The 12,942-nt window shown below is 38.0% G+C and overlaps 1 protein-coding gene across 1 annotated transcript; it reads left to right on the plus strand.

The window, feature by feature from the left end:
• Positions 1-61: 61 nt before the first annotated feature.
• il6st (interleukin 6 cytokine family signal transduce) lies at positions 62-12,804 on the plus strand. The gene is made up of 16 exons (XM_058412570.1): positions 62-314; positions 2,340-2,415; positions 2,568-2,870; positions 4,348-4,483; positions 4,563-4,726; positions 4,807-4,961; positions 5,705-5,864; positions 6,146-6,222; positions 6,359-6,557; positions 7,131-7,307; positions 8,229-8,345; positions 8,514-8,657; positions 8,811-8,951; positions 9,284-9,380; positions 9,643-9,724; positions 9,905-12,804. The coding sequence occupies exons 2-16, from the start codon at positions 2,340-2,342 to the stop codon at positions 10,460-10,462; spliced, it is 2,586 nt and encodes an 861-aa protein (XP_058268553.1). The 5' UTR covers positions 62-314; the 3' UTR covers positions 10,463-12,804.
• The last annotated feature ends 138 nt before the right edge of the window (positions 12,805-12,942 follow it).

Raw genomic sequence — 12,942 nt, forward strand, 5'->3', positions numbered from 1 at the left:
ATTAACGGGAAAGTGGATGACGCGTTACAGTTTGCAGATTGACAGCCGTGCTGGCCAATCAGAAGACTTTTCTTTTTTACTGCCGGACGCTTGGGTCTCCTGTGGCACGTCCTTGTCCATATTTTTGCTGTAGAACAGAGAATGTTCCTCTGAAAGTTTATCACACTGGTTTATTATTAGTTTCTTTCATTTAGCCGTACTGCGGTGATCTGGACTAACTATTTGGAAGGCAGAAAGTTGAAAAATAGCTGAACTAACTAGCACTTAACATCAAGCTCGCGCTACAAAGATGGTATGATATAAACGCCGAACAGGTAAGATTATAAACACTTATTTGTTGTTGTTATTGTTGTTGTTTTAAGATTTTCTTTGTTTACTAATACGTTTTAAACTTGTGGATATGTTTATATAATGGCCTCAGCTCTATTGAAGCAGCTAGCCTGTGCTCGCTAGCATGGCCTAGTAGCTGAATGAGCTGCTGTCAGTTGGCTGGATTCTCTAACACAGATGGGGTTGGTGTGCTCCTAAAAACTGAGCTCAAATCTGGATTATCATGTATTCAAAATATCTAGATAAAAATATTAAATCGAAAGTGTCTAGTCAGTGTGTTTAGCTGAATAGTTTATGCGCCACAGAAAAACGATACAGCTCAGAGACAGGACCGAGAAGACGAAGTGTCCCCTCCTGTCCACGGGCTGCTTTTCACCCAAACTTCCTTCTTCTCCTTCTTTATAATCAATTCCACTGTCCGTCTTCTCGGGTAAAAACCATTCAGCATAAGCAAAAATGTCGATTCGAGAATAAAAAGTCTAATATGCGGATGAGACTTGTTCAATGGGCTCACGTGCAGTTTGTAATTATATAACTACATCCTGTGAGGCTGAGTTTGTATTTTATTATTATTTACATCAAGTGTTATTTAACTTTAGTGTTAGGTTTTTGTAGTACAGACCTCCCAGAAGTCTGTGGATTCGCACATATTGCTTCTGATGGGATGTGGTAGGTTCAGGCATTAGACTAATGATAAGAAGGTTGTGAGTTTGAATCCCACGTCCACCAGTTTGCTGGCCTCTTTAGCAAGGACCTTAACCCTCAGTTGTATATAAAAAAATGTAGGTTACTCTGGTTAAGGGCATCTGACATATACTGTAAATGATGGTGTGTTCCTAAAACTGCTGCTGTAATCATAAATCTGTCCAGTGTTTATCCCAGGACTCATCAGTTTGTATTTGATCATGTTTACGTTGATTATATAGTATATAATATAGATAATATAGTAGTAGATGGTGTAATCCCGCTATTCAGTGTCACCCAGAAGAGATTCAGTTCGCTTTTGTGTCTGGTTCCTCTCACAGTTTTCTTGCCTCTCTTGTGTCTGAATTGCTTATTAAGGGTCTAACTCGATCACACGATTATAGTAAAGCTGCTTTGTGATGGTGTCTAATTTCTAGTGCTCTACAAATATATTGTGTTTTGTATGGCTTTGTGTGGTCTGAGTAAAAACATAAGTGAAACTGTTTTGGTCAGTGTGTCCCTTAAATCCCATCCAAGCTCTGGATCCATCTCAACCCTAACCAATTATAAACGAACTAAATAAATACATATTGTTATTAAGGCATGACCAGATTGCTGCAAAGTATCACAGAGACATTAGTGCCTTAAAATGTTGAAATGGTATAAAATCTGTATTTTCTGTCCAATCCACTGTTTTCAAGAATATCATGAGATGAGGTCAGTTAGGTTACTAAGAAGATATCAATATATGATGAGTATCAGCTATTAGCCATCATCTGTGATATTGTACTGAAAACACAAAGAGTTTGAAGCATGAAACATCATGTTTTACATATTTGCAAGGTATGAAGCAATCACAGTGTCCTGAAATGTCATTGTCTGTATGCATTTAGTATTTATTGTGCAAATTATTTAAAAAAAAACTAAAGAATTTAGACATACAAGGTATGTGTGTGACCTGTTAGTGAATCATTAATACTTGTTTCAATGTTTCAAGTGAAATAAAGTTTCGAATGTATATGCTAGTCTATTTTGGAGATTTTGTGATTTGGGAATAAACTTAAGGGTAGCAAGTTTAATGAAGAGGAACAGTGTGTGCCTAAATAAAGTAACAGTGGTTGAAACTATGTGGCTTTGCATGTAAATTAGTCAGAGCATTGTGTTCCTTCTCTACGTGTAGTTATTGGCTTTAACATGTCTTCTCTTTCTTCATTAAAGTCACTAAGCCACTTTATACGTGTTGATCTACGGGTCATAGAAATAAGCTTAACACAATGTGGCAGCGTCTCTCTTGTAAAGTATATCATTGCGTATTTCTTTTCCAGATGCTGACAGCTGACATAATGAAGCCACTAAATTTGTTTGGGCTTGTCTTTTTTCTGCCTTTTGGCTGTGCATCCGGTAAGTAACTAGGGCAAGCTTTCTAAACTATTAATCTCTCTCTGTGCTAAAACTGTAGCCCAGTGTGTGTTCAGAATTTTTAATTCTATTTCACTTCTTATGAAGCTGACTGAATTCCATACTAAATTTAAATCTTTTCTCTCGGTCTTCAGGTTTCTTTAATAGCTGTGCAAAAATAATTCCAGACTCAGCGAGATATATTCCAGTGGAACTGGGGAAGGAATTTACAGCAGTCTGTACTCTCAGTGAAGCTTCAGTATACAGCGCTGATGACATTAAATGGTTCATGGGAAATATTGCTCTTCCACGGCAGTCTTATACAAACCTAAACAAATCATCTAATCTTACTCTGATTCTCACCAGTGACATGAAGAACCCTTTAAAGTGTAACGCTAGTAAACAGGAGCCTTCATATGAAGTGCCATGTGAGTATGGCATCTTCCTTGATAAAGGATGTAAGTATTTCTTTTTGTTTGTCTTTTCACAGCTCTTCTAAATATTTTTTTTTAAACTGGGAATCAGTTTGCATGCATTAACAGCTTCATATACACCAGGGGTGTCCAATCTTATCCGCAAAGGGCCAGTGTGGGTGCAGGTTTTCATTCCAACTGAGCAGAAGCCACACCTGAGTCCACTGAAAGCCAAGATCAGTTGATTAGCCAGTTGGAATCAGGTGTAGCTTCTACTTGGTTGGAATGAAAGCCTGCACCCACACCGGCCCTTTCTGGATAAGATTGGACAACCCTGATATACACTGATCAGGTATAACATTGTGACAGGTGAAGTGAATAAGACTGATGATCTCCTCATCATGGCACCTGTTAGTGGGTGGGATATATTAGACAGCAAGTCAACATTTTGTCCTCAAAGTTGATGTTAGAAGCAGGAAAAATGGACAAGCGTAAGGATTTGAGCTTTGAGTTTGAACAAAAGGGCCAAATTGTGATGGCTAGACCACTGGATCAGAGCATCTCCAAAACTGCAGCTCTTGTGGGGTGTTCCCGGTCTGCAGTGGTCAGTGTCTATCAAAAGTGGTCCAAGAACTGTCGACAGGGTCATTGATGGACGTGGGGAGAGAAGGCTGGCCCGTGTGATCCGATCCAACAGATGAGCTACTGTTGCTCAGATTGCTGAAGAAGTTAATGCTGGTTCTGATAGAAAGGGGTCAGAATACACAGTGCAGGACAGGTCAGGGCTGTTTAGGCAGCAATAAGAGGACCAACACAATATTAGGCAGGTGGTCATAATGTTATGCCTGGTTGGTGTATGTCTGTACATTAGATGGAAATTAAGGACGTACACAGTTATTTGAATACAAGTTCAAGTGTTTGAATACACAAATCACGGTTCAGGTATTTGATCTGAACTACATGCACATGAAGTCAGTGCTAAAATATGAAAATATGAAAAATGTTAATATAAAAAAAGAAAAGGCATATCTGGGGAGAAAATCCTTCTTTGGTGTGGAAGTTCAGACTAAAAATAGTCTCGAGAGTGGTTTTAATCTCATGCAAAGGGAAGAGGGTAGTTTAAATGTAATGCTTGGGAGACAAAGGAAACAAAAATCTTCTACTATTTCTTCTTCTTTTTTTTTTTACTGGTCACTGTTATATAGAGCTTTCCTTCCTGTGTATCCATTTATTAAATATAACATGCAAATATCTTTACTGATCTTATATTGCTGTCGAGTTCAAGTGAAGTTTTTTTTAATCTAACTAGATTTTAACACCTATGTTGTGAAAGTCAGAGTTTTCATGCTGCTGCAATCTGTTCTGAGAGGAGGAAAAAGTTATTTGCTGACAAATAAAAGATGTGATATTATACCATATTAAAGACAGTTTCCTTGATATTTATAGTCAGTTGTGACTGAGTGATAGGGTTAAATATTTACACGTTTTTGTTGATACATGTTGTGATATTCATGTCTTTCAGATCCTCCATTAAAACCAAATAATCTGACTTGTATTGCACTTCAGAATGGGAAAAATATTTCACCTGAACTGACATGTTCATGGGATCCAGGAAAAAGAGACCCAATTATTAGGACCAACTATACTCTTTCTATATGGTCTGTCCAGACTTCTAAAGGATTTTTGTTTGATTGAACTTTTGTTCTTATTCTTAACTACTTCTGCATTTCTTTGTAGGATTATGAATTCCGAAATGTCTGTTAGTTCCAAATATCCAGTGCAGAACCTCACCATCAAGTTTCAGACTTTCCCCAATCACGTGGTGTTACGGGTCAGGGTAAAAGCAGAGAACGATCTGGGGACTGAGTTTTCAGAATTGTTTAATGATTCTGAAACTTTTGGTATGTCTTATAAAAAATTTAACAAGAAAAATGATGTTATTTTTAAACAGTTTAAAATAATTGCCTGTCTCTTCTTCAAGCAAAGCCAAATCCACCTGCACATGTAAGGATTATCCCAGAGGATGGTTTCCCCAAATCTTTAATGGTGAACTGGACACATCCGATTCATGAAACAATTTTCAAGCTCAAATACCACATCAGATATTGCCAAGCAGGTTGCAGTGTTTGGCAAGAGGTAAGGAAAGAGGAAGGGGACCTGTCTTTTTTATCTAGCACTGTACTTAACATGTTATAAAAAATATATAGCCTTAGCTCCAAAACGGCTTAAGTCAAGATTCTGCTTGGCTGCTTGGTGACTCAATTTCCAGATGACTGCACCTGGATGACTGAGAATCTTCAGACACTTTAATATCTAATTTTGTTTTTCACCTCAACATAGATCATTGGTGCCTATATAAATAAACTTTTTCAAAACTACTTGCGGTTTAGCAGAAGCAAAATTTCTCAAATGTTCTTTCAGTATATGAGAGGTAGTTTTGTTTTTGTTCCAGGCAGTGACTAAATTCGATTTCTGTTTGGCCGGGGAGAGGGTTTACACATCGTTCTTCACCTTACCATGCTGCTTGATGCAAAAATATTTGCTTTTTTATTTACCTTGTAAATGAGCCACAGAAACTAGTTGCTCAGATTTTACACAGACGAGTTTATGCTTTCTTTTTTACACTGTGAACCACAACCAGAAGTGACACTTTTCCACGCTACAAGCACTACAGGAGTTTTTTTCCATTCTACTTTAGCTTTAACAATTTTACATTGATTCTGCTGTATGCTGTGTTTAAAAAAACATTGTATTTGCAATGTATAAGAATAAGCTACTGCAGCAGGTTGTTCTTATTACGGTGACATGGCCCCATATCAGACACGTATCTAATCTAAAATGGAAAAAAAAACATCCAAAATTTGAATATGTGCTTTCAGATACCACAGAATTTAACCAAAGCTTACATCGAGTCCTTCAGACTGCAGAATCTTCAGCCTTACACAGATTATGTGGTACAGATGCGCTGCATTCAGCAGGAAAATGAGGGCTACTGGAGTGACTGGAGTCCAAATGCAACAGCTCGTACCCCAGAAGCCTGTGAGTCACTCCTGAATATATTTTCCTGCTTTAGAACAACATATATATATATATATATATATATATATATATATATATATATATATATATATATATATATATATATATATATATATACACTAAATAATAAGACCAATAATGATGTTTAAAGTTACGAACTGTTTACATTGGGGTGATGTGTATAAATTCACTGCTGGGAACTAGGCTACATTTGCTTCAGTGCCAGATACTAAAGTCCCTTAAATGATGTGTGTTTCTATAATATGGCCCTGTCTACTTAGCTCCTGAAACCAGACCCATCCTTTGGAGAGTCTATGCAGATGGCTCCGATAACACTGACGTTAAGCTGATTTGGAAGGTGAACTGTTTAAGTTGTTGTTTCTCTGTTGGACATAGCTTATGTTCATTACATTTAACATGTCAGACCCATTACACCGGATTATTGTGGATGATCAGAAGTGTGAAGTTTCATGCATGCCCATTTTCTGTCCCAGGATCCTCAAAAGTCCAACGGCAAAATATTGGGGTACAATCTTACTGTCGATGTAGACGGACATCCTGAGAGCCTTGTTGTCACTTCCAAAGAGTATAATATCACAATAAAGGGAGAAGAGGCTTTAATCAAACTTACTGCGTATAATTCAGCAGGAGTTTCACCTGCAGCTACACTGATGATCCCAAGACGTGGAATAAGTATGTGATTTTTTTGTTTTTGTTTTATTTTGTTTTGTTTAATATTTGCTCAGTGATGTTTATTCATATTTTTGTATTACCTGTGGAAAACAATATAAATATAGACATATTGTTCCATATTGTTATCAGTTACTAATAGTGTTGGTTCTATTAATACTGAACATAATATTGCACCATACGACTAAAATTTTGTGCATGTCTGACCATCACAACCATATGTGTTTTTCTTTGAGCATCCCATTCCAGATTTATTGTGTCCCTTAGTTCCAAGTGAAGGGAAACTGTAATGCTAAAGCATAAAAAGACACTGTACCATTGTGTACCGCCAACTCGAACCATAATTGTAAACCACATATGTGTGTGATAAACAAGTGTCCACAAATATTTGGCCAAGTTGAGTGCATTTTGTCAGGCTAACACATGATAACAGTATATATAGTACATTTCCTATTACAGAAGTCTTACAAAGGGTTCTATTGCTTATATTATTCATGATCAAATCTTTATCTCTAAATCTAAACTATCTTTACAATTATCAGTGTAACTTTATGAACGTTATGATTTCTCATGCAGAGCTGTACCCTGGAGTGGAACAAGTGAATTGCTCAGTGCACGGTGACCAGCTGTGGGTGAACTGGCTACCACTTGCCAAAATTCCCTATGGTTATGTGATAGAATGGGTTTCAGTGCCTAATAAAGAGATCGGCTGGACAACAGTGGTGGGCAGTGCCAATAATGTCTCCTTTAATGGTAATTATCTTTAAATGCAGACTTGTGGTTTGGTTTATAATAAGAGAAAAACAATAACATTAGGTTTTCAGTATTTGATTTATTTTAGAAATTGGTCACCGTTTTCAAGTGTTTGAGCGCATCTGACTGGCGCAGGAGAGCTAAACAATCAAATGATGTTTTTAATCACCATCAGTTATAATAAAATTATAACATTACAGCATGTGAGATGGGGTGGAGTGGGTGGAGCTTTCAGGTGGTATGGGTTGAAAACACCTAGACAGCTGTCAGTCATTCCAGATTCATGCTGATTGGCTTAATTCTCATTTTATTAGGAAGGAAACAAAAGCTCTTTTGTGTACTTTCAAGTGATAAGTTGTACTAGCATACTCCAGCGTTATAATATACACAGATCAGGTATAACACTATGAGCAGTGAGAGGTGAAGTGAATAAGACTGAGTATCTCCTCATCATGGCACCTGTTAGTGGGTGGGATATATTAGGCAGCAAGTCAACATTCTGTCCTCAAAGTTGATGTTAGAAGCAGGAAAAATGGACAAGTGTAAGGATTTGAGTTTGATGAAGGACCAAATTGTGATGGCTAGACCATTGGATCAGAGCATCTCCAAAACTGCAGCTGGCCCGTGTGATCCGATCCAACAGACGAGCTACTGTTGCTCAGATTGCTGAAGAAGTTAATGCTGGTTCTGATAGAAAGGGGTCAGAATACACAGTGCAGGACGGGTCAGGGCTGTTTTGGCAGCAAAAAGGGGGACCAACAATATTAGGTCATAATGTTATGCCTAAGCGGTGTATGTATAATTTATAACATATAGTTTAAAATAATAAGAGTAAACCTCTCTGGATATCATGACTGTAAGATTAACATATAATTGGCATCAAATTTTTATCCTGAACAATATTGTGTTTTAACTATTCAGAGTTGAAGCCATTCAAGCGCTACAACATATCAGTCTTCCCACTTTATCGAGTTAGAGGCTCCAGCTACATCCATCCAGGGACACAAGTCATGGTACAAGCCTATCTCCAACAAGGACGTACGTATCATTTTTTTCATGCCTTCCACCTACTTGTCTATGATCATGTGAGTCTAATATGTTACCTATTTTGCCCTTTTGGATTTTGTGCTTGTGTAGTGACATTTGAGTATAACTTTTGCCTGGTTTCAAACTGATTTAACATGTCAATTTTCTTTCAAACTCCAGCTCCTCTGAAAGGTCCCATTGTTAATGTGACTGCAACAGGAAAAACCAGTGCTCAACTGAACTGGAAGGAAATTCCTATTGATGATCAGCGGGGCTTTCTCATTAATTATACAATATTCTACAAAACAGGAAAGAGTGAGAAATGTAAGGCAAATCAGTTTTGATTGCTGATTCATGTGTGTTTGCTTTCTGTTTTGTTGTGTGTATTTGCACAGGTTCAATGAAAAAAGTGAATCAGTATTTAGTGTAAAGAAGTCTGACGACTTTTCTGATGACTTTTAACAATCTGTTTGGCAGATTTTGTGGTTCCATCCAACACGTATTCATACAAGCTGACTGGACTGGCTAGTGATAGTCATTATGTTGTACACATCTTGGTGTCTAACCAGAAAGGCTCTGTGAAAGGATCTGATTCCAGTTTCTACACAAAAAAGTATGGTACGTAGTCATTTAACATTCCTGATTTTAGCTCGATTTTAAATTAAGGGTGAAATTCCAGTGCCTTTAAACCAAACCAAAGTGGCTGTATATTGCACTACGACATACAAACACTGCAGGTCATAGCATGCAGCTGGAAAATTTATGATTCATCAAGGGCTTACAGAAAAGGTGTGAATTTCACTTTACTCACGTGTTCAGACTGTAAAGTGGTACTTTGAGTGACAAGTATGTTATAATATATGATATTTTCTATGAGCCACTAATAATGGTGTGTGTGTATGTGTGTGTGTGTGTGTGTGTGTGTGTTTATTTCCTCTTGCACATTTTAGACAACGGTGAAATCGACCTGATTGTCGTGGGGGTGTGCTTGGGCTTCCTGTTCTTGTTGCTTTTCATAATGTACATCTTTATCAAGAAAAGAGAATTGTGAGTCACCGCACACATGTAACAGTGTGATTTGGAAAGTAGGAAATGAGTAACTTTCAACAGAATTATAAAAATGTCAGACATTTAAGCAGCTTTATTTGTATATCTGGCTGTATTATATTGGTCACCACACACACTACATATATTTACAGTATATACACTAAATAACAGGAATTACAATTACAGTATATTAAAAAAATAGGTTTTTGTTTTAATAATATAGGTAAAATAACACTGACACTGACCTGCTTCTTTTTTCTAGGATAAAGAGGCACTTTTGGCCGCAGGTCCCAGACCCATCCCACAGCACTATTGCTAACTGGTCACCTGACTGTCCCAACAAGGTTGGTAAACTATACGCTCTAAACTCCCCAGGTTGACTGGACTTGTGAGGGTCCTCTGAGCACAACTTAAAGTCATTAAAGTGATTCTCATTCTAAACCATGAGAATGTTTTAACACAAATGAAGTGTTAAGACTCATTTTTTTGTATTAGAAGCTTATTATCTTTTTGCTCTCTCTCAGCCGGACACGCCAAAAGAAAGCATCCTGGCAGAGGTGAGTGTGGTGGAAGTGGACATGGACGACAGAAAGTCCTTTTGCGATGAGGATAAGGCCGTGATGCCACTCAAGAAGTACTTTTCGGAGGAGCGCAGCAGCGGGATCGGTGGCTCATCGGGCATGTCCACTCCCCGGCAGAGCGTGTCCTCCAATGACGAGGCTGACTCGGGCCAAACCACAGCCAGCACTGTGCAGTACTCTGCTGTAGTGAGCAGCGGCTATAAAGGCCAGACTCCCGGCACTCAGCCAGCCATGTTCTCTCGTTCCGAATCGACCCAGCCGCTACTGGAATGTGAGGAAAACCCGGACAACCTGTCCGAGGCCGGCGGCCAACTAACAAACTCCTACTTCAAGCGTCGTAGAGGCCTCGAGCAGCTGCACATGGACGAGAGCGAGGAGCCTAGCTTTGGCTCTCTAAGCTTTAGTCCAATGGAGGAGGAGGACTCGCCCACTCTGACTGAGGATCCTCCAGGTCCTGCCTCCAGTTACATGCCGCAGCAGAGTGGCTATCGGCCACAGTGACTGGGCAAAGACACTATTAATGTTAGCGCAATCCTGTGCCTTCTTCTGGTGACCTGATTTTCATTGCCCATTTAGGTTTCACACTAATTGCTGCTAAATTTATCAAACTGGTTCTCTCATGGCTGTTTTGCTTTTCAGATAAAATGATATTGTTGCCATGTTTAATATCAGCTTAATATGTACTCACAATCATAGTTTAATTTTGTATTTTGACATTTTTTTATTTAGTAATTGAAGGGAAGCTTTTATGTTACATGTGCTATGGGTTTAAAGCATATACTGCACCCTCCAGAATCATTGGCTTTGTCTTTAACATTAAGTGGTCAGTAACTCCAACTTACAGAGACAGTGTATAATTTTTACCTTTTTCCAAAGAAAAGGGTAGCATCTTTTTTTTTTTTTTTTTTACAAAATGTTGCCTTATACTGAAGAACTGCACTAAATCTCCTCTTGTAATAGTTACACATGTAGATGCTTTTGCAAAACATTCACTTAGTTTCTTTTTTCAGGGCAAAGTCTGTTTGATTCATCAACATATATCGAAAGCTCTATCTATGGCCATGTCTTAACCTCCTGGCAGAGGCAACCAGGTATTGGCCTGAAATATGCTTTACTTTATCAAGTCATCATTCACAGCAGCCCCTTAATCACTAGCCACAAAACGGCCTGAACGCTCCAGTGTTCCACCTTCGCATTTCTCAGCCGGTGCAGCTTAACATGCTGATAATGTGCATAAGCAAAACACTTTGATTTCCTACAGCACATGATGCCAGTTGTGGTTTTAGTGATGTTTAGTGATGCTGAGGTGCTGCATTTTGTGGGATTCTCTCAGGAGGTGCTTTGTTCATATGCAACACATTGTTTTGTTTTACAAGAATCAGCTCGACTGTTCCAATTCTGAAAGATGTTTGGGCTCCAATTCATTTTGTGGTGAAATCATTTCCTGGTGGATTTTTTTATGGTCCACTTCCTGTGTTAGTTCCTGTTGTTTCAGACATTATGTCCAAACAATGCTCAATGATTTTTATAATAATGTAGCAACCATTTGCAATAACATTTTTTTTAAGTTCATTGTTTTTTCCATGGTAATGCACAGTGAAGAGGTTTTACAAACGTAATTGACTGTCATTTATTTTAAATATTTTTTCAGGGTAGGTAATATGTGGTGAGTAATGAGGGCGGTGGTGGCTCAAGTGGTTAATGGTTCTGGGTTGTTGAGCAGAAGATCAAGGTTCAAGCCCCAGCACTGCCAAGCTGCCACCGTTGGGCCCTTGAGCAAGGCCCTTAACCCCCATGCTCCAGGGGCACTGTATCATGGCTGACCCTGCGCTCTGACCCCAACCTCCAAGGATGGGATATGCAAAGAAAGAATTTCACTGTGCCGTAATGTATAGGTGACAAATAAAGACAGTTTAACTTATGTTAATAATGTTAGAAAATATACAAGAAAATTGTTTAAAAATTATATTTTAAAATGCTTTAATGACCATGGTAATTTTTTTTTTTTTTTTTTTTTACATTAGAACAAATTTGAAATTGTTTCTCATAGTATTTCAATTGTGAAATTGACATTTTTGTGTATTCTATATATTTTTTGCAATTTTTTTATATGGAGAGCTATATGCCTTTAATTCTGGAGGGCACCGCATAAGGCCATGGCTGAGCCGTTCAATTCTTAATCATTTCATTGTAAATATTTACTCTGAAAGAGTAAGGTGATTACATTCGTTTAGAGAAAGAAGGCTTTGTGTTCAGTCTGTAGTGTTCACACAGTTACTGATTAACCTTTATTTGGTTTAAAGGTCTTATTTTTTCTTGAATGTAGTGAAGCTTTTTTTAATTATTATTATGATAACGTGCAGAAAGTCCATGGGAGCAAGTGCTTTTTAAAAAAGTTTTCTATAGCTTCTTTGTGTTCTTACTCCAGCTTTGATTTGCCTGAGTTGGCTGTTTTAGAGCATTTACCATCCATTTTTTAGACTGAGGTTGACTTTCAGTCTAACGCTTTACATTTTCGTCTGTAGAATTCAGAAGTCCTGGTGCCCAGAGGGCTTTTTAAGCCAAGTGATAACTCTGAAGAATCTAGAAAAAATATGTATTCCTCAAGTATTATTGCACTTTTTTGCTTACCTGCCTTGGAGCTTCAGCCAATTTCTTCAGGATGTCAGTATGTATACAAGAAAAAAAAACTTCAACACTACATTTGTTCGGATTTTAGAGCACAGGAGACCTGTTTAATGCATGTTTTTTCACATATCCATTTTCATTATCTTGTGAAAAGTCATCACTGACTACACTTTCTAGTAACCATATGAGAAATAAAGATTCATTTATCAAAATCAGTCTTTTTGCTTTTTGACTTTATTAGTGCTTCAGAGAGGATTTACACAAACACAGCCAGAGGTAACAAGTGTGCTAGAATCCGTTTCCATCAAAACACACACGGCTAGTTGTACAGACGATAAACACAAGACATGACG

This window comes from Hemibagrus wyckioides, linkage group LG16 (assembly GCF_019097595.1).
Source record: "Hemibagrus wyckioides isolate EC202008001 linkage group LG16, SWU_Hwy_1.0, whole genome shotgun sequence".
Classification (NCBI taxonomy): domain Eukaryota; kingdom Metazoa; phylum Chordata; class Actinopteri; order Siluriformes; family Bagridae; genus Hemibagrus; species Hemibagrus wyckioides.